Consider the following 18,915-nt stretch of genomic DNA (forward strand, 5'->3'; position numbering starts at 1 on the left):
ATTAGGTCCCGAATCCGAGTCGTGCAGGATCGTTTGAGCGATTGCGAGCCGAGTCCCATCGGAAAAGCTCACAAATATTATACTCTTAGGCGATACCCCCGCCCGGAGTAGATGCGAAGGTCGGAGCGATCGAGCCGACCAGACCGGCGATACTCCGAGAGGCGGCCGGCATTTAGTGCACTACCGTAGTACTGTACTACGGTACTTTACTACTGTAGGAATGCCGGGTTGCTCAGGGAAACTGGTCTGGAGCATTGTGTACAAAGTTCAAAGCTAATGAGGACGTCTTAGATCATTGATGCATGGTCGCCCAAAATCCGAAGATTGCCCCTCGCTAGACCGAATCGGGTGCCCGAATGGCGTCTGGACTGCCCCCAAGGTCTTCAAGATTTATACTAGTTAGATGGTACAATTATTGACTAATGATATTAATAGTTGTTACCATGGAACCCCATTCTAAACTGCCTACTTGCGACCAGTGGGGGTCGGTAAAAAAAGAGAACAAAAGCACCAGAACCAACGGATAAAAAACGGATAAGTTAACTAGTTAATTTTTATGACATCACGAATTACTCAGCAGATGTGGGGGAACCAGACTTGTTTACGGAGTAATGGAGAGGAATAAGTTGGAGCAGGTCCAGCCTGAATGGCTCGATGTAGTAGTAAGATAGATCGAGTCGATAGACATTTCCAATGACCTAAAACAGCCTCCAAATCAAGGAAAATACCACCTATGAAGAGCAGATTGAGCTCTACAGGGACCCAAAATCAATATACGAGCTCTAACAGGGAAGTTCCCTGCGTCTGTAATGCTTCAAAGAGTCGCGAAAGTCGGTGGAGTCTGCTCCGAGGGCGGGCGTGGGATGAACCCCGCCAGAGAAAGAGATCCACGTCGCGCGGGTCTGCGCCAGACTTTGCTATGCTGTCATGAGTATCGATCATGGGCAATCATAGAAATAAGACGTATTTAAGTGGCGCGTCCCCATCACAACCTCCCTCTCCCTATTTCCCAGCTTCTTTCACACAATTCTTCTCCCATCACCCCTACGACATCTCCATATTCCACCATGTCTCTCGGCAAGAAGGTCACTCTCAACACCGGTGCTCAGATCCCGTACGTGCTCCAGCAGAATGATTGCGTGGCCCTCTTAGCTCCAATGGTCTTCATAACCACCGAATTTAAAACTAACGCGCTGTGACAGCCAGCTGGGCTTTGGTACCTGGCAGTCCGCCCCCGGTCAGGTCGGCGAGGCCGTCTACGAGGCCCTCAAGGCCGGTTACCGCCACCTGGTATGCTTCACTTTTTTCCCTGTATCGAGTGCAGAAGAGAAATGCTAACAATCGCTAGGATCTTGCTACCATGTACGAACAGACCCCTCCCATGCCACACCACAATGAATCGCCCAATTGCATTCGCCGTTCCACATTTAACGCAATAAAACTAATCTCCGTCGTCGCGATACAGCTACCAGAACCAGCGTGAGGTTGCCGCTGGTATCAAGCGCGCTTTCCAGGATGTCCCCGGTCTGAAGCGTGAGGACCTCTTCATCGTGAGTGTTCCTTGTTCCATACAACTTGGACGTGTCAATTTTACACCAATATTCTAACCTTTTTTTCTCTCGAATATAGACCTCCAAGCTCTGGAACAGGTACTTGACCATCAACATCCACTCTCCCATATGGGAAGTTGAAAATATGAAGTCATTCTAATTGTAAACAGCCAGCACCGCCCCGAGGTTGTCGAGGCTTCCCTGGATGCCTGCCTTGCTGAGCTTGAGCTTGAGTACCTGGATGTACGTCTTGTTTTGGATGGAGATCATAACTCGTCACACAAGGACCGAGGAAGATTTCGCTGACAATAATTTAGCTCTACCTGGTTCACTGGCCCGTCGCTTTCCAGAAGGGCGAGTCTTACTTCCCCCTCGTTGAGGGCAGCACCGTTGAGGGTGGTGATGTGATCATTGACGACGGTGTTTCCATCGTTGACACATGGAAGGGTGAGTAGGCCTTGGTGACAAGCTTTGCTGCAGGATTGTGACCAGCTAACTTTCATGCTTTATCAATAGCCATGACCAAGCTTCCCAAGAGCAAGGCCCGCGCTGTCGGTGTCTCCAACCACACCATCCCCCACCTCGAGGCTCTCATCAATGGTACCGGTGTTGTGCCCGCTGCCAACCAGATCGAGCGTCACCCCGTCCTGCAGAGCAACGACCTGATTGAGTACTGCCAGAAGAAGGGCATCCACGTTACTGCCTACTCCGTATGTTATAGCCTCTTGATTATGGGTATTGGAACCCTAGAAATACTAATAAAGTCGTACAATTAGGCCTTCGGTAATAACATGCTCAACATCCCCTTGCTCATCACCCGCCCCGAGGTTAAGGAGGTTGCCGAGGCTGTCGCCAAGCGTACCGGCCAGGATGTCACCCCTGCCCACGTTATCCTCGCCTGGTCCCAGGTCGGCGGCCACAGTGTCATCCCCAAGTCGGTGACCCCGTCGCGCATTCGCGACAACTTTAAGGAGGTCGAGCTTACTGCCGAGGAGGTTGCGAAGGTCAGCGCTCTGGGCAATGACCGCAAGCGCTACAACACCCCTTACACTGCTAGTATGTGCTCCTGTCGTACATGTCTCCAATGAATCTTTGTGGATGGTTTACTAACCGATTTACCTTACAGACAAGCCTCGCTGGAACATTAACATCTTCGGCGAGCCTGAGGAGGCGCCTGCTGACCACAAGGTCATTGTTTAAATTTAGACCTTTTGTTATCCTTATTCCCCCAAAATGAATGAATGAGACATGTACTTTCACGCATGAGACAGTTTCAAAGCATAGTATAACCGCGTAATATTTCGCCCTGTAGGTGATTCGCAATGGAGGCTATGAATATGTTTTCCATTTTGATTGGCAGAAGCAAGATCCCACCACAGAGGATGGTAGGATAAGACTTAATGCAGCTAATTGCCTAGATGACCTGGAAATGTATAATCACTTCTTGAACATAAAAATCCCTCTTGTTATGCCTCGGAGTGTATCGGCCTTTGATGTGAGCTAAGAACAGGACCTGCGTCCAACTCATGATATTCACGAACAGGGGTCGAGGCATTTGGCATTTCATAGACCGAACGCCCATCTAGTTGTGCTGGCGGAGGGCCCAAAGGCTTCCTCGGGACCGGTGGCTTCGGACTCGGCAATGGTGACGGCTGATCGTGCAGACTAGTTTGCTTCTCATCGGATTCTACCGTCGATGACGAGAGAGAGCCCACCGGTGGCATATTTTTGTTCTTTCGATAGCGACGCGCCCGTAAGACATACCATAGAACAAGTAGAATTAACAGTCCCCCCAAAATGACGCCGACTGTAATGCCTCCTTTAGCAGCCGGACTGAGCGAGTAACCCGATCCCGACGCCACACAGTAGTAACTCCCACGATACACGCCTTTAGACTGGAGGCTGTTTAGGGCGCTGCACAACATGGAATTTGAGCCACGAATGGTTGTTTCGCCATTGACTTCATCGAGTGATGGTAATGACACACTTTATTTAGGTTGTTAGATCTGGAGTCTAATTACGCAAGGCATGACATGAAACCCACCTGGTAAATGAGCCCGTCAGCTTCAGTTGACCATTAACTTTCTCGAGATCCCCCATGCTGAGGGTCTTGAGTTTTGAGTTGCCCGTGATAGTAATCCCTGATGAGACATCTGACAATGCACTCATCGTCAAAGTGGTTAGGGATCCCAGGCTAACCAACGTTAGGGTACCTTGAATAGTATCAAGATTAGGGGCGATGATCCCCGTCAGCCCGTCAGCCCCTTCCGCGGTGAGGGATCCCTTGATCTCCTCGATGCTGTTCAACGTGATTGCCCCGCTGACAGAGGACGCGATGGTCAGACTGCCACCGAGAGTATCGCAGTTGGCCAAATTGTTGGCGTCAATTTGACTGGAGATAGTAACGCTATTTGAACCTGGGAATACCGGGTCAGCGAGCTAGTCGGGGCAAATGAAACACATATAAGCAAGAACGTTGCACATACAACTGTTTGAATCAGTGGCTGCTACCTGCCACAGCGTGGCGAAAACTGCCAGGAGACCCAGCATTTGTGCAACTGACAATCCTCAGGGGTCAAGGTCTGTATGTTGTCCGTCAAGGCGACAACTTCCGGGGCGTCGACATTACATCATCTTGGTAGCCCTGAGGCGGAGTCAATTTTTTCCAAGATTGCAGGAACGGCACTAAATATTGGCGATTGACCCACTGGCTGGTGAAGACCAAGCCGAAGGAGTTGTTGTTATTGATGCCGGGCTAGGAATGTTATCATTGGATCGCATCCGGGATTATCTGCATGAGTAACACTGCCGCAATCCACGACCATAGACGTCGATCGGTCTTGTTTACCATGATGGGCCAGGTGGTTATCACTCTTGCCCGAGGCAGAGAAGCATCGAGCTAGTCATCGCTGGAGACTCTTTGCTTGGGAAAGGGTCATTCATCCCACTGGGGCAAAGAAATTCTCATCCTGTAATGAACTTTCCCAAAGCAGAATGTATCAATCGCTCGGGATACGCCTGTTGACAGGCAGCAGAATTGGATGGCCCGCTGCGGCCAAGAGACATGCGGGGGTCCCGGGCTAGTGAGGAACAACCGACATTGGCACAGCGCTTGGATCACCTTGGCGACAAGAGAGCACAGATGAGCTAGTACGATTCAAGATGATTCAAGAAGAACAGAATTGTCGAGTCGTGAAGGAAAGAGGAAAGAGGCATCTAATATTCCAATGTCTTGGCATGGGTTCCCCGAATTCCCTGCTGAGTCAGCAAATGCGGGGAATCTCCAGCTTCATCTTCCTGGCACTCATCTTCATTTCAATTCGACTTCAACTTTAACTCGAACAGGTCAACGAAGGTCGAGAAAAGGGCGTGGGAATGCAAATCCCTCAGCTTCCTCAAAAACTCGAAGAACTGACCCCATGAGGACATAAGGTCATGAAATGAGAGTGGGCAAAGGTTGTGAACGGTGTCGGTATCGTCACATCCGCTGTGTGATTCCTCCAGGGGCCTCGTCCTGTGCTCCCTGCGCGCGCCAGAGTCGAGTATGCCAGCTTGATCCACCATTCCACTTCAAGAACGTTCGTCAAGTCTACCAAAAAAGTAGTGGTATATCGGCACGATTTGATCTTGACTGGGATGAGGATCAAGTTTGGGTGAATACATCTCAGCCTGGTGAGTGATTTTGAGAGTGGTTGCAGCAAACACATGGGGAATTTCGCTGATTTTGAGACCTGCAATGTTTAGTGACATTCGTGCTCGAATCCTGCGATGATGTGGATGGAGATAGGGAACAACATGTTGAAGAGACTCATGTTCAAGACAGTCATACTCCAGAGAATGAGACCTTGACTACGATGAGACCGTTGTCGGTAGAACCATCCTGGTATCCGCATAACAATGGTGGTTCAGGGATCCTCGCTGTGGAACATGTTAGTCCGGGAGCAGCGCAGTCTCATTCCAATGAAACTTCTCCTCAGCAGCAGATTACCATGGGGAATTCTCTGTCTCTCTCCCATCCGACCGACGGACCACCTTCCTTATCACTACGTGAAGCGTCTCTGATGCGTAACTTCATTCAGAAAATTGCCCCGTGGGTAAGTGATGCTCTTTGCCTGCATGCTGCTCGTGTTCTAACATGATATCAGGCAGACATTTGCGACCCCCAGTGCCATTTTAGTACGGGTGTTTCCCGTCGGGCATTGCAGGTCCCTATGGTGTTAAAAGCAGTGATGGCTCTTGCAGCGCGGCATGACGCAATTCTCAGCAATCAGAGCGACTCGGAGGCCTCTGAATACCATGGCCAGTGTCTAGAGCTGCTCATCCCGGCGTTAGATCGGCCTGAGCAGACGTACGATGAAAACCTCTTGGTTACAGTAGTCCTGTTACGAATATACGAAGAGCTGGAAAACACCACTGACCCGCAATTCCACCTCTTGGGATCGAATCGCCTTATTAACTTAATGTCTCGCTCCGCATCTTCGGGCGGACTGGCAGAAGCCGTCAGCTGGCAATTTCTGCGACAAGCTATCTACGCCTCGGTGGTGCAGTATCAGCCTTTCGAGCTGGATCTGCAAAATTATGCACGATCCTCAATGTTTCAGCGCAGCGATGATGCGGCAGTTGCAAATATGGTAATCTTCCACTGTGCCGACATTCTCCGAATCTGCCGCACCGTGCCTCAGGAACCAGTGGATGAAGATGCACGACTCCAAGTGGCCAACGCTGTCGAGGAGTGGCATCGGGCAAAGCCCACCACCTGGCAGCCACTCCGATATCAACCAGCGGATGTGGCTGTGAATCGGCCGTTTCCTGAAATATGGATGATGTCTGCCCCAGCTGGTTTGTTCTCCCTGTCACAACCCTCTATCGAAATTATTGGGCACTCACAGCGCGTGTAGTTGTTGGAATGCAATATTATCACGCCGCCTGTATTTTCCTGACATTCTCCGAGGGGCGCTCCCGACCCATGACTGATTACCAGATGGCTCGCTCGCGACGGATGTCAGAAGTATGTGCTGACCCATATAATGATCACCTTCTCACCCGTGTTGCTAACAGAATATGATAGAAAAACATCGCAAGTCATATTTTGAACGTCATTGGATTGTCCCAGTCCAATGAAAGTGTTCATAATGCCTATTTTATGGCATGCCATCTCCTTCATCGATGTTAGTCTCTCATTTCCCACCGTATGTGATCCTCAACTAAACCCCCTATCTAGTTGGCTACTGTCTGAAGCACTGGACAGAACATCAAGGTTCGCTGGAGTTCCTTACCTGCGTGGAGAAAATCCTGGGCTGGCGGACCTCGTGGATCAAGCGAGAGCTGGAGCGCCAGTGGACCGAACTCGAGCAAGTTGACAGCCCCGACAACTGAAAAATTTATTGGCTTCTCACTGGGCCTAAAGAATGCTGACCTGACTCATGTAGTCGGTTTCAGTGCGCACACAAGGAAGATTCAGAGAGCTTCAGGCTCTGTGCATGAAGAAGTATAAATAGGTCATCGAGCTCTTCATGACATGATATGGAATCGCGAACAACTAGAATAACTCCTGATTTCACTTGGTACTGTCCCTTGGTGGTTATAAATCGTGTATTTGCCCCTTGCAATGAGACCGCAAGAATTTCACCAGTAAATCTAGCTCGACGTAGTCGCATTCCTCGCTATACACCTCAGCAACCAATCAGTTGCATTTATCATGGTGTATACTCACCTTGGATAGCCCTGTGTGTGGCGATATGGACGCCCCGGTATACACCGGGAGGTTGTTTAGGGTGATTCCTAATCAATCTAGCTGGGGTATGACAGGACAAACAGAAACCTCAAAGTCCGGAGTTTCTAGGAGATACCAAAGAAATCCGAAATTCCAATATCGCAGATCCCCGCTCTTCGGCCTTTCACCTAGTGGGTTGAATGCTGACTCGAGTGATACTGCCACCATTCGTGGTGATTGGACATGATGAACAGAGCGGGATTGAATTCATTCAAACCTAAGCACTAGTACAGTGAGATGCGGTCACCGTGCATAATATAGCCTCAAAGGTCGATACTGGGCAGAGCCTCGTATAAAAGGCCCCTCGCTCTCTACACCTCCCTCACTTTCCTCCTCTCATCCTCTTTCCCTTATTCCCCCTCAACCATTACTGACCACTCGAAAATCAACCCCTCAGTACCACCACGATGAGTCTTCCAACTCATTACAAATAAGCTGCCTTCAAGGAGGCGGGTGCCTCACTGACGATTGAGGAAGTCGAGCTGACCCTGCCAAATCCTGGTGAGGTGCTGGTGAAGGTGGAGGCATGCGGTGTTTGCTTCTCAGACACGGCTGCACAGGCCCATGGCTTGGCGGGTAAATTGTGCGTTGCCTCTTCTCGTCATTTCATTGAAGCAGGGATATTCTGAGTCGACGGGGCTAACTTTCTGGCAAATACAGCCCAGGTGTACCAGGTCATGAGATTATCGGACATGTGGCTGCGACAGGCGATTATGTCTCGGAGTGGAAGTTCGGCGATCGTATCGGTGGAGGGTGGCACGGAGGCCATGACGGTAAATTGCGCTCACTACCCTGTATTCTCTGGGAGGTATCAAATTGAGGCTGATCGATTGCGATTTTCTCAGGCACTTGCCCCGCTTGTCGCAAGGGCCATTTTCAAATGCGCGACAATGGCAGCATCAACGGCATAACTAAGAATGGCGGATGTAAGTAGCTCGCATCGCAATTGGCTCGATTGTCAAAAGGCATCGTCATTCTAATAGCTTCTTCAATAGATGCCGAAAACTGCATTCTCAATGCCGAGGCAGGTGTGAGAATTCCTTCTCACGTCTCAGCCGCCGAATATGCCCCGATTCTCTGCGCAGGCGTCACGGTCTTCAACTCAATGCGATAGATGGGCATCAAGCCTGGCTCTACAGTTGCGATCCAGGGACTTGGTGGTCTCGGTCATCTCGCCATCCAATATGCGAATCGCTTTGGATTCCGGGTGGTTGCCATTTCAAGAGATGACCAGAAGGAGCGATTTGTTCGAGACCTGGGCGCCCACGAGTAGATCAATACTAGCAAGGAAGATGTCAGAACTACTCTCCAGAAACTGGGAGGCGCTGCTTTGATCGTAGCCACCGCACTCAATGCCGGGGCCATTTCCCCTAAAGGGCCTTGGACCTCTCGGAAAGCTCTTGATTCTTGCCGGTATGTACCTTGAATCCTATCTTCCTGTGAATTTCAGCTGCTGAGTGACTCTAGTTCCGGGTGAAATTCCTCTCGATTCGGGGCTTATGGTGGGTCCCCCTATTCCTTCTAGCTCAGCCTTGATTCCACCAAGGTCCCTAGCTGTCTCTCGTTATAGGTTGCCAAAGGTCTTTCGGTCCACGGATGGCCCAGTGGACATGCACTGGGTTCAGAGGAAACAATTCGGTTTACTACAAGTTTCCGTGAATTGGAGGATATCAAGTGTATGATCGAGACTTTCCCTCTTGATCGAGCAAATGAAGCGTTCGGTAGGTCAAGACGCCACAGAACTTTCCCAACTAAAGTCTCTGACAACTATATAGATGCGATGACTTCCGGGTCAGTTCGATTCCGCGCCGTGATTACGATGGAATAAACCCGACTACCTAGAGAACAACGATTGTCAACAGAATTTCGAGGCTCATGATAATTCGGGGTTTTGTCACTGGCGTGGACTGAAATCTCGCATCATTCTCGTGCGGGGTGGGTAATCACAGACGTAGTCCAGTCATCAGCGTGCCTTTGAATAAATAATGGGCGAAGAAATCAAAGATGCATTGGGATTCCACATTTAGAATGAATTAAAGATAAAACAACAATCTGATGGAATCACTGAGTATCCAAGGCCCCGTAGATCCATGTAGTAGTAGTAGTGATAGACATACCCTAACAATCATCTCGTACTTACTTCTTTTGCGACCGATATACAGTAGAAAATAAAAAGGTTGCTACGTAGTGACGTAGCTCTCCTCCACTTCTCAATTACTAGCATTTACCTCCTTCCTGCGTCTTATTTCTATCTTCCATTGATCCGAGCAGAAAGGAAACCACTCCCGTCATGGCACGCGTGAGAAGATTCTCCTGTATTATTGGCTTTGGGTTTGATAAAAGTCAACTTTCGAGTTGCTTGTAGCCCGGACAAAAGGAAGTGTTCGAAGGGGCTTCAGAAATCGATGATAGCATAGAATTGGTATCTAAGATTCAGCGTTTGTTTCGGGTTATCTCTTCGCGAGCGATCTATGTTCTCCACGATCTGGGGTTGAAGGCGCCACAAGTCCCGTCTTTACCCCGCAATCATCCAGAAGAAATGGCGAACCGGAACGTGCTTGGCTATTCTGTTGGTGGAAATTATTCTTTCTCGAGCTGCAGAAATGCCGCGGATATATTCATCAATTCAAGAAGGATGGCCAGACGGAGCATAAATATCTTCAAAGGGAGACAGAATAAAAAATGAAGCCACTCAACATCACTAACAAAAATTCATGAAATAAGCATGATGCTTGGTCTTCTCTCGCTTTTCATCACTCTTCTCCCAGTGCAAGCACTGCCTGCTTCATCACAAAAGATGCTGCCTCCGTATTTTGTTCTCGCAGGTGACAGCACCACCGCAACCCAGTCGTCGAACGGAGGAGGCTGGGGAGATGGATTCTTGAATACTACGCTTTTCAAGGGGGCATCAGGCCATAATTACGGGCATAATGGCGCAACAACAGTCAGCTTCAGAGCTGGTGGTGATTGGGATAAAGTCCTAGCAACGGTCAAAAACGTCAGCCACGAGCACCATCCATTCGTTACCATCCAGTTTGGACACAACGACCAGAAGGCTGCTGCAAACATCTCGCTCGCCCAATACACCGAGAACCTACAGCGCTTCGTGACAGAGACCGTTGATGCTGGGGCTACGCCCATTCTTGTCACGCCGTTGTCAAGGCGGAATTATGAGACTTCGTCGGGAGAACCTTCGATCATTCAAGATCTCGCCAACCAGACTGCTGCGACTATCACTGCGGCGCATAACACTGGAGCCTCTTTCATTGATCTCAACCGAGCAAGTACTCAATACCTGAATGCCATTGGGCCGACGGGTGCCTATACCTACAATTTGATTTCTACAGATCACACCCATCTGAATGTCGAGGGCAGCATTGTGTTCGGCGGGGTAGTTGCCCAGTTGATCCAACGGGACTTCCCTGCGTTGCAGGCGCATAGCTTCGTTCGGGTCAATGAGACGTTGAAAGAGGACGTTGCTCGAGGTATCTACTACTGGCCTTGAACAAAACTCAAAAACTGCTACATGCGCGAGCTTAAACATCCGGCTTTTTTACGTCCTCGTTACTATGGCAGCAATTGTATTTAGGAATATGACGGAAAGCCCAATTATTGGGAATTTCAGACAAAAAGTATCAAAAACGGTTTAGCAAAATCGGGCTCACTAGATGCCAATTTCCTTCCCATCGCGACACTCCAAACAGGCACCCTAGCGCATAGAGACAAGTGTTTGCACAATGCTCGCCCCACTGGCTGATGGAGTCACCTTTTCCTCCTCATGTTCGTGCTTTTGAAGGAAAAGCGCCTTCATGGAAGGGTATGTTCTTACTTCAAGCTCATCTGACAACGCGGATGTTCCGTTTTCGTCCCCTAGGCCGTAAGCAATGGCCGCAGCTGGCTGATCTTCGTCCTGTTTGAGGATCCAAGTTATGTGTACCCAGTCTATCCAAACCTCATATCCTATGCCTTGGTCATGGATCATAATAGTTGCACCATCCTCGGCTCGGAAGCTTTGGTCCATCTGTATCAAGTCCTCCCTACCCGACGAGCCATTGAAGACGATCAGTCCCGAGGCACGTCGCATAGACATATGGAATACCATGTTATTAGCAGCATCTAGAAGCGCGATTTGGGTTATGTCATTTTCCGCACCGGTAGTTGCGAGATCAACAGTCGCTGATTCGATAAGAATGACACTGTCGGCTTTGATTTGGCGATGGAACTTGAGAGCGCTTTGGAGGAAAAGGTTGGCCTTTGGACGCGCAGGTCTACATATAGTCAGTATCAATTATCTATCCCATATTTTGACTAGAGGGCTGAACTTACCGTGGGGCCGGTGGTTCAACCTTGGGTTGCTTGAGCTCGGGGTCAAGAGCACCATCTGCTCCACCAGAAATAGTGGGCTCTGGCTTGAAATTTTCAAAGGAAGGTGGTACAGCAGGATTCTCAAAGAATTTGCTGTCGTTAGAGCTTCCGATGATCTCCAGATCGAGATTTTCCACCTCGTAGCGAGGGAGTTCCTTGCCATTCTGTTCAATTTTAGTAACCTACGACTTTGAATTCAACGCACGACACTGGAACTCACTTTCACAACCCTCCAATATGCACGTTTCCGCAAGTAGGCGAGAACTTCGTCGCGGGTCAAGGTCTTCAACTTACGACCGGTACTTAACAGCCTGTAAAGAACTGGTGTGATTGGGACGTAGGCGGTGGATTTGATAAGAATCTTTTGACCCTTTTTGCAATTTCCGCAGGCAGTGGCTCCATCAAGCTCAGGCCTCTGACTGAAGTTGTATACCTCGGCAATCAAGTCCGTCACTGCTGTCTGTATGCCCTCCTCTTGAGCGAGGTAAAGCTTGATCCAGAACGGTTGACCCCCAAAGGCGTATCTAATATAGGAAAATATTGATATCAGCAAGGCAGATATAACTTCAAGATACCTCATGTGACTTACTTCAGAAATCGAATACTAAACCCAAAGTCCGTAATTTGGAGTCCGCCCTCAATGTGATGAACGCCGTCTGGGGTAGGTGCCTTCGGGTCCAGCACCAGGGATCTGGATACTCCGTAAAGCTTGTTTACCGCAGCAATCAGGTCTCCCCGATACAGCTCCTCATCGAAAACTCCCTTCGGAGGAAGGTATTTTGGATCCCAGCGCTGAAGCTCAGGGTACGTGTAGCCAAGCCTGACGGTGTGTCGCACACCATCTGGGGTCCAATAGTCGTTTTTAGGATTCAAGCCTCGGAAAGGCTCCAATGGTGTGTTTTCATTGACAGCATGTTCCTTGCCAATCGAGTCCTGGATGGTTGCGTTGTCTGCAGGAATATTATTCAGCCACTTTTCAGGGTTCAGAGCCTGCCAAATTGCAAAAATACGATCGATATTGCTTCGTTACGAAAAATGTGAGTGGTCTGAAAATCCGCATGGTTCGAGGAGCATTGATACTCACCAATGATGCAAGAAGAAAAGGGGATCGAAAGCAGCCACAGGCACGTTCCCCATATGGCCCTCTGCTCCGGTCCATCCGTGGATATTGTTATGGATCTAGTGCAGTGGTCAGAAGAATTGTAGATATCTCGGCGGTTTGCATGAGATGATACGGGTTGGCTCTCACGTATTCGATATTCAGATCCTCGTTCACGTTCTGGTCCTTCGAGGTTGGGTTTGTACTAGCGAATGTAGTATAATCCATAGGGGTAGTCAGCAGGCGATAAACAATCTCTGCTGCTGGGCCATGGTTTTTGTCATTGTATCCGACGTGTGAGCCGAAAGCATCAGCAATTTTTCGGTTGTTGACGACACCGTGTCGCCATCCCTCACTAGTGGGCTTTTGATCCTCCTCGTCGGGCCAACGACTGGTTCCAATTGCGTTACCGAACTAAGCTAGATTAGCCTTTTGCTTTCTATAATTATGGGCCGCAATACTCACGTTCTTGTAATCCTCTTGCTCGGCATCGTTTTGCCAGGTGTTTTCCGTACCGACGCCTTCACTGCGCATAGGCTGGTTTGTGGGCATACGGAATTGGAACAAAGGGTTGTCAATCCGCACAAAACCACCTTCCGGTGAAGGACTGTTACCATGTATATCAGCAATCTCATAAGACTCATTTAGTCGGGGGAGATAAGGGCCAAAACCTACACATTGATGGTTGGGGTCTTCGCCAGGTCTGGACAGCGACCACGCCCTTTGCGCGCCCAATCCCAGAAAGGAAGACGCCACGAGTCGGCTTGTTCACGCCAACCTGCCTGTTGCTCCGCGGGGAACTGTGGAATGACTTCGTTCACCATCGTGTCATAGATGACTTGCTGAAAGATGATCAGCCTGGATGAAATCTGCGGAAATGCCTGTAAGTGTATCATACCTCAAAAAGCAAGACATATGGCCGATGCCAAATGGGAAATAGCACATGAGAGTGGTGACAATACCCATTTTTAATGGGCTCGGGAGTGGGATCGTCCCATCGTGCAAAGGGCTGGCCGTGAATTCCTTCATAAAGGGTTAATAATTGAATGGTCTTGTTTGAGAAGAGGGAAATACCAGCAATTTGGAAGTAAGATAGTCTCTCTTTGGGATCTTTCTTCTGGAACTTGTCCATGGCCATGATAAAAAGGTCCACTTGTTTTTTATTGGACTTTTTACCACTCCAGTCATCAATGTCTTGACGTACAAACACTTTCCGGTTGAGACCATCATTAATACTCGACTCCGGGGGAAACGACCCCTGATTGGATAATATTCGTAACCGTTTGCTTCTTGCGCCATCTTGTCAGACGAAACCGACGCAGGGGGGATTTTCTGCTTGAACTTTTTCTAGAAAGTCGCCCAAACAAGTGCATTCGCGCGTTGATAGTAAGACCTCGTAATTAAGAATTGGCGAGGAATCGGAGGTCCGAATGCTGGTTTATGTACATCTAGGTCTAATGGCTGAGCTGGTTATTGTTTGTGGAAAGCAGTAGGTATTGTTGGCTGGGAAGCACACTCCCACGAAAGACATGACCGTGACTGCAGCTAATGCAGTCCTCATGCATCTCAATTGCTTTGGGTTAAGTCCCAAATACCCCGAGGTTTGCTCCCGAAGGCGAGGAAATAATTAGCGACAAGCTGAGAGTGCCCGGGATCGTCGATCTAGCGTGGTGCTAAAGACTTGTCCCTGTGGTTGTTTTCATAATCAACCAATAGCTGCCACCTACTGATGGCGGAGACCTAAATTGACGTCTTGGTATACCCAATCGGATAAGATTGTGGCTATTTCCACCGAGCCTGCAGAGAGGCTAAGGCATGGGCGCGAACGAGGGTTCATCAGCGAAACTCGTAATGCCAGCCAGCCACAATCTTGCTTCCCGTTTCACTTACGGTGTCTAGTTCTCATCACAGGCAGCCATTGCCCACATTAACCGCTTGGATCACAGAGTTTGCTTCGGGACGAAACCAACCCCCGTCAAACTAACTATTAGCCAGCCGCATTCTTGCTGAGGTCAAGCCCGACCGAACGCCATGCGTAGGCAGTGACGCCCACAGCGTTCACACTTGGAGGAGTGTGGAGAGTATCATAGGCTCACAATCCATCGCGAGGATTCGGAGACACGGGGCTTGATTGTTCCTGCCTGCATCCTGCTCAGGCTTTAGAGCTGCTTTAAGCCACGAGTGTGATGGATGTTACAGTAGTCGAGTTTTCTGTATATTCAGCTAAGCCATTGAATCCATGCGTTTAGTTGGGATTAGAATATGCCCATGCCTGCCTTTGCAGTACATGTTTCCCCCATCGACTGAAACCACGCCTCGGTAGGTCCTCCGAGTCCAATGAAGAAATCTGCGCTAGATGAATCTACACTTAAAATATAATTAGATATTCCCAAGCGAGGGTACCACCGAAGCTAAACTGATCGGACGATTTCTAAGCTTTACGCGAGATCATTGCAGTGCAAAGAAATAAAAAGTGCTGGACAACGCAGGTGCGCTGCCATCCACCGATGAGGAGCTCAGCAGAGCTGGCCTGCCTACCAAGTACGTAGGAATAATTGGGTCCCTAGTGAATAGCTTGCCAAGGTCACCTAACCTGAGATGTCAAGTCTCTTGGAGCTTTCCCTGCCCTTTGCATTTCAATTCAACCCCATCCCAAGATTTGTCCCCTGCCAGATTTTTGAAGTCAGATTTACTTGTAGCCAGGAAAAGAGGAAGTAATGCACCATCAGCAGGACGTGGCTGCTGACCACCGCTTCGATAGGTTTTGAACTTGAGAATACTCCATGTATTCGTTTCCCATCGGTATGATCATAGCGTGAGAAGTGCAAGGCTATGGTCAAAGACGAAAGCAAGCCCTCAACCGGGGCGATACCGCCAACTTCCGAATGAGGGTACGTACATCTTTTGCAAATAGACAGCAATCGTGGAATTTGAATTGGGTTCAATAGAAACGGGCAGTGTATATCCGGCATCATTGCCAAGTTTCCGAAATGCAGCTACGTCAGGGGCGCAACGGACTTGTGCAATATTAGACAGAGTTAAGTCCCACATGTTGAGTATGTGACGCCCCTGAAATCCAGCGACAGTCGTGATTTCCAGGGTCTGACCTGCAGCAATTTTTAGCCACTGGGGAATGCATGATATTGTAGTGGAAGACTAAGGGAACTATGACGCTCGTATGAGGCTCCATTGGGTGGACGTCATGAGGAATGATGGAATGGACGAGCATCTTCGTAGCTTCTTAGATAAAAAGCATTCAAAACTTTTGGATTTTTTAACCGCTTAGATTCTCAATCCGACCAAAATGTTGAGGTGAGGCCAAAATTTGGGTTGAAAATGGATTTCTTCTGATATACCGGACACCTGGGTGGAAATATACATTCCTCTCGCTGCTTCCACTGATGTATGACTGCGTGTAATCCTAACTAATCTTGGCTTCGCAACCCAAATCGCCGCTCAAAAACCACTGGAATGAAAATTCCGGAGTACGTTAGTATATTCCAAAGGAAAAGCGTCATGGCTATCTGATCAATAGGTGGTGGGAAAGGTCTACCGTGACCAGGATAGCGAACTGTTGGCGAAAACAAATAAGCAGCAAAGAGCTGGAATGATGCCTACTGATCGGGATATAGGCTGTATGAAGGACAAAGAAATGCCGAGTATAGAAATCATACACTCAGCTTACCCCTGTCATCTGTTGTTGGGGAACATCTCGGCTGTACTCCAAATGCGGGGTCGAGAGGTTGTTCATGACTTCTTGTGCCTCGGATCATTCGGTAACCACAACGTGCCGCAGTTATTATTTCCTTGCTACTTATACCAGACTTGTCGAAGAAGGATTTTCATGATCACTGGACTTTGAATTTCCAAATGACATCGCAAAATCCTTCAAAAAATGCATACGTTCTGGGGGTGGGCCTGACTCAGTTCCTCAAGCCGCGCCGAACCAGGGAGTACCCTGAGCTCGGGTACGAAGCGGCCGTCAAAGCCTTGATTGATGCCAAAATCAATTACGATGAAGTGGAGCAAGTGATAGCCTGCTATTGCTACGGTGATACAACCAGGTATGAAGCAAACAGTATTCAAGCACTGTGCACAGGACTTCTCGCTAATGACTGCGACCCTCGTTTAGTGGCCAGAGAATAGTCTACAATCTCGGGATGACAGGAGTTCCCGTATTAAACTTGAACCAAGCATGTGCCACTGGCAGTACAGGTCTACACACAGCGCGGCGGCTTGTCCAGGGTGGATTGATCGACTGCGCCCTGGTAATCGGCTTCGAGCAAATGCGACCTGGTTCGATTAAGAGTGTGTGGGATGATCGCCCCAGTCCATTGGGTCCTTCCACCAAACTTATGGAGGATATATTCGGCAAACACGATGCCCCACGAAATGCGCAATACTTTGGAAATGCCGGGCAAGAATATATGCAAAAGTCAGTGCAGGCTTGGGATTCCCAATCGGGCATTGCTGACTCTGAATTAGATATGGTGCCAAGGCCGAAGATTTTGCTGAGATCGCCCGCATCTCGCACGAACACTCGCAGAGAAACCCATATGCTCAATTCCAGCAAGCGTACTCTTTGGACGAAGTGCTCAACTCTACTCCAGTCTATGGTCCGCTCACAAAGCTTCAGTGCTCACCCACTAGTGATGGTGCTGCCGCAGCTGTTATCGTGTCTCAGCGTTTCCTAGACTCCCGCCCGTCCCTCAAATCGCAGGCTATCTTGATCGCGGGTCAGTCACTCTTGACTGATGGACCCGAAGTGTACTCGGGAAGCGCCATTGACCTTGTTGGATTCAACATGTCCCGCGATGCAGCAAGACTGGCTTTGAAAGAAGCTGGAGTCGATGTTAAAGATATCAAAGTGTGCGAGCTCCACGACTGTTTCTCAACGAATGAGCTTCTGCTGCTAGATGCCCTTGGATTTTCTGAGCCTGGCAAGGCACACGAGATGGTTCGCCGGGGTGATATCACGTACGGTGGACGTGGTCCTGTGATTAACCCCTCGGGCGGGTTGATTTCTAAGGGACACCCCCTAGGCGCGACTGGAATCGCCCAATGTGCCGAACTTACGTGGCAGCTCCGTGGTTGGGCCAATAATCGGTTGGTTCCGAACGTTGATGTTGCGTTACAACACAACCTCGGCTTGGGAGGAGCCGTGGTGGTGACTGTTTATAAGCGAGCCGATGGTCAGACCAATCATCCTGTGTCAAATGAAGACGTGATGCGAATTTCTGGATTGGGATATAACCCAGCGGTGGAAGCTCATTATATCTCTCCCCAAGACGGCGAGAGCGTGAGGAGCAAGACTAAGCGTCATGACTATCCCCTTCGTGAGATTAAGGCAAAGCTAGCGGCTAGGATGTGATGTTTGACAGTGGAACAAACTAGGTATCAATGAATATTTCATAGATTGTTTATGCAATTACCCTCCTGGATGACTAAGGAGTCGCATATGTCTGACTATGACCTGCATGGCGTGGGTGTTCAAGTAGAGAGCTATTGCACAGTGCGTAAAACTTTAATAGTTGATTCGGACACCCAGTCAGCTTCCATTCCATGCCATTAGATCTGGAAATTAGAGGATACACTAAGAATTCCATTGAGTAATGTTGATCAGGATTTGCTTGATTCGCAACATTCAATGAAGGTTTCGACGGGGAGTTCAGCCCTCTCATGCTGCGGCTCGGAATTTCAATACTTCTGCTCATCAATCGGAGGCCTGCACAATTCCTGAACAAGTAACTTTTCTAGAACAGAAGCACCGTTATTCATCCCTATCTGTAGGGTAACTTGGAGATTGCTCAAACAGAGGGGCCATGGCTTGCACAATGTGGCTTCCTCGAGCATGTCACGCAAATCAATCCTCTGCCAAAGGGTTTCCGGATCAGCAAGACCACCTCGACTATTTGCGGCTGGCCTCAGTATGTTGCTCGAAGCTGCCAGTGAAGCTGTCAGCCTCGGCTCTTACTGGGGTGAAGCATGACGCTTTAAAGGCCCAAAGACTTTGGGATCCCGATCACTCCTTCTTCAATCACTCCGTCTGGAGCAACAAAAATGGCGATGTTCTAATTCACTGAGCACTGAAACATTGTTTCCGGTAGAGAACACATATCAGGACGCCG

At 49.1% G+C, this 18,915-nt stretch overlaps 8 protein-coding genes across 8 annotated transcripts; 6 read left to right on the forward strand and 2 right to left on the reverse strand.

The window, feature by feature from the left end:
- Window positions 1-1,067: 1,067 nt before the first annotated feature.
- On the forward strand, window positions 1,068-2,750 carry akr1 (putative aldehyde reductase (AKR1); the record flags this gene model as incomplete). The annotated part of the gene is made up of 10 exons (XM_057147473.1): window positions 1,068-1,114; window positions 1,203-1,290; window positions 1,349-1,362; window positions 1,466-1,550; window positions 1,630-1,649; window positions 1,721-1,793; window positions 1,868-1,997; window positions 2,067-2,260; window positions 2,327-2,606; window positions 2,677-2,750. 10 exons carry the CDS (start codon window positions 1,068-1,070, stop codon window positions 2,748-2,750), a joined length of 1,005 nt encoding a protein of 334 aa, XP_057015359.1.
- A 127-nt stretch (window positions 2,751-2,877) lies between these two features.
- N7473_001534 (uncharacterized protein) lies at window positions 2,878-4,319 on the reverse strand. Its single transcript, XM_057147474.1, has 3 exons — window positions 4,037-4,319; window positions 3,595-3,967; window positions 2,878-3,536 (listed from the first exon to the last, which is right to left on the reverse strand). Exons 1-3 carry the CDS (start codon window positions 4,098-4,100, stop codon window positions 3,017-3,019), a joined length of 957 nt encoding a protein of 318 aa, XP_057015360.1. The 5' UTR covers window positions 4,101-4,319; the 3' UTR covers window positions 2,878-3,016.
- Window positions 4,320-4,990: 671 nt separating this feature from the next.
- N7473_001535 (Zn(II)2Cys6 transcription factor domain-containing protein) lies at window positions 4,991-6,926 on the forward strand (the record flags this gene model as incomplete). Its single annotated transcript, XM_057147475.1, has 6 exons — window positions 4,991-5,222; window positions 5,295-5,644; window positions 5,696-6,389; window positions 6,449-6,558; window positions 6,619-6,718; window positions 6,772-6,926. The coding sequence occupies 6 exons, from the start codon at window positions 4,991-4,993 to the stop codon at window positions 6,924-6,926; spliced, it is 1,641 nt and encodes a 546-aa protein (XP_057015361.1).
- An 834-nt stretch (window positions 6,927-7,760) lies between these two features.
- Window positions 7,761-8,596, forward strand: N7473_001536 (alcohol dehydrogenase; the record flags this gene model as incomplete). Its single annotated transcript, XM_057147476.1, has 5 exons — window positions 7,761-7,906; window positions 7,984-8,096; window positions 8,169-8,249; window positions 8,319-8,353; window positions 8,438-8,596. Coding segments are annotated over 5 exons (534 nt in total), but the record flags the coding sequence as incomplete, so codon positions are not given.
- Window positions 8,597-8,675: 79 nt separating this feature from the next.
- N7473_001537 (GroES-like protein) lies at window positions 8,676-9,151 on the forward strand (the record flags this gene model as incomplete). Its single annotated transcript, XM_057147477.1, has 3 exons — window positions 8,676-8,736; window positions 8,791-8,825; window positions 8,894-9,151. 3 exons carry the CDS (start codon window positions 8,676-8,678, stop codon window positions 9,149-9,151), a joined length of 354 nt encoding a protein of 117 aa, XP_057015363.1.
- Window positions 9,152-10,051: 900 nt separating this feature from the next.
- On the forward strand, window positions 10,052-10,828 carry N7473_001538 (rhamnogalacturonan acetylesterase; the record flags this gene model as incomplete). Its single annotated transcript, XM_057147478.1, has 1 exon — window positions 10,052-10,828. The coding sequence occupies one exon, from the start codon at window positions 10,052-10,054 to the stop codon at window positions 10,826-10,828; it is 777 nt and encodes a 258-aa protein (XP_057015364.1).
- Window positions 10,829-11,032: 204 nt separating this feature from the next.
- On the reverse strand, window positions 11,033-14,084 carry tyr1 (uncharacterized protein; the record flags this gene model as incomplete). The annotated part of the gene is made up of 9 exons (XM_057147479.1): window positions 11,033-11,591; window positions 11,650-11,870; window positions 11,909-12,212; window positions 12,278-12,709; window positions 12,773-12,867; window positions 12,938-13,201; window positions 13,253-13,394; window positions 13,463-13,629; window positions 13,686-14,084. Coding segments are annotated over 9 exons (2,583 nt in total), but the record flags the coding sequence as incomplete, so codon positions are not given.
- Window positions 14,085-16,657: 2,573 nt separating this feature from the next.
- Window positions 16,658-18,158, forward strand: N7473_001540 (3-Oxoacyl- synthase III; the record flags this gene model as incomplete). Its single annotated transcript, XM_057147480.1, has 3 exons — window positions 16,658-16,851; window positions 16,920-17,222; window positions 17,273-18,158. The coding sequence occupies 3 exons, from the start codon at window positions 16,658-16,660 to the stop codon at window positions 18,156-18,158; spliced, it is 1,383 nt and encodes a 460-aa protein (XP_057015366.1).
- Window positions 18,159-18,915: the final 757 nt, after the last annotated feature.

Source organism: Penicillium subrubescens, assembly GCF_028828155.1.
Source record: "Penicillium subrubescens strain IBT 31985 chromosome Unknown utg000001l_segment0_segment0, whole genome shotgun sequence".
Lineage (NCBI taxonomy): Eukaryota > Fungi > Ascomycota > Eurotiomycetes > Eurotiales > Aspergillaceae > Penicillium > Penicillium subrubescens.

Coding starts and splice junctions, on each gene's coding strand:
- N7473_001534 (XM_057147474.1), bottom strand. CDS start 4,100: ATGCTGGGTCTCCTGGCAGTTTTCGCCACGCTGTGGCAGGTAGCAGCC. Junction 3,968..4,036: donor AGCCACTGATTCAAACAGTT/GTATGTGCAACG, acceptor CGGTATTCCCAG/GTTCAAATAGCGTTACTATC. Junction 3,537..3,594: donor CTGACGGGCTCATTTACCAG/GTGGGTTTCATG, acceptor ACCTAAATAAAG/TGTGTCATTACCATCACTCG.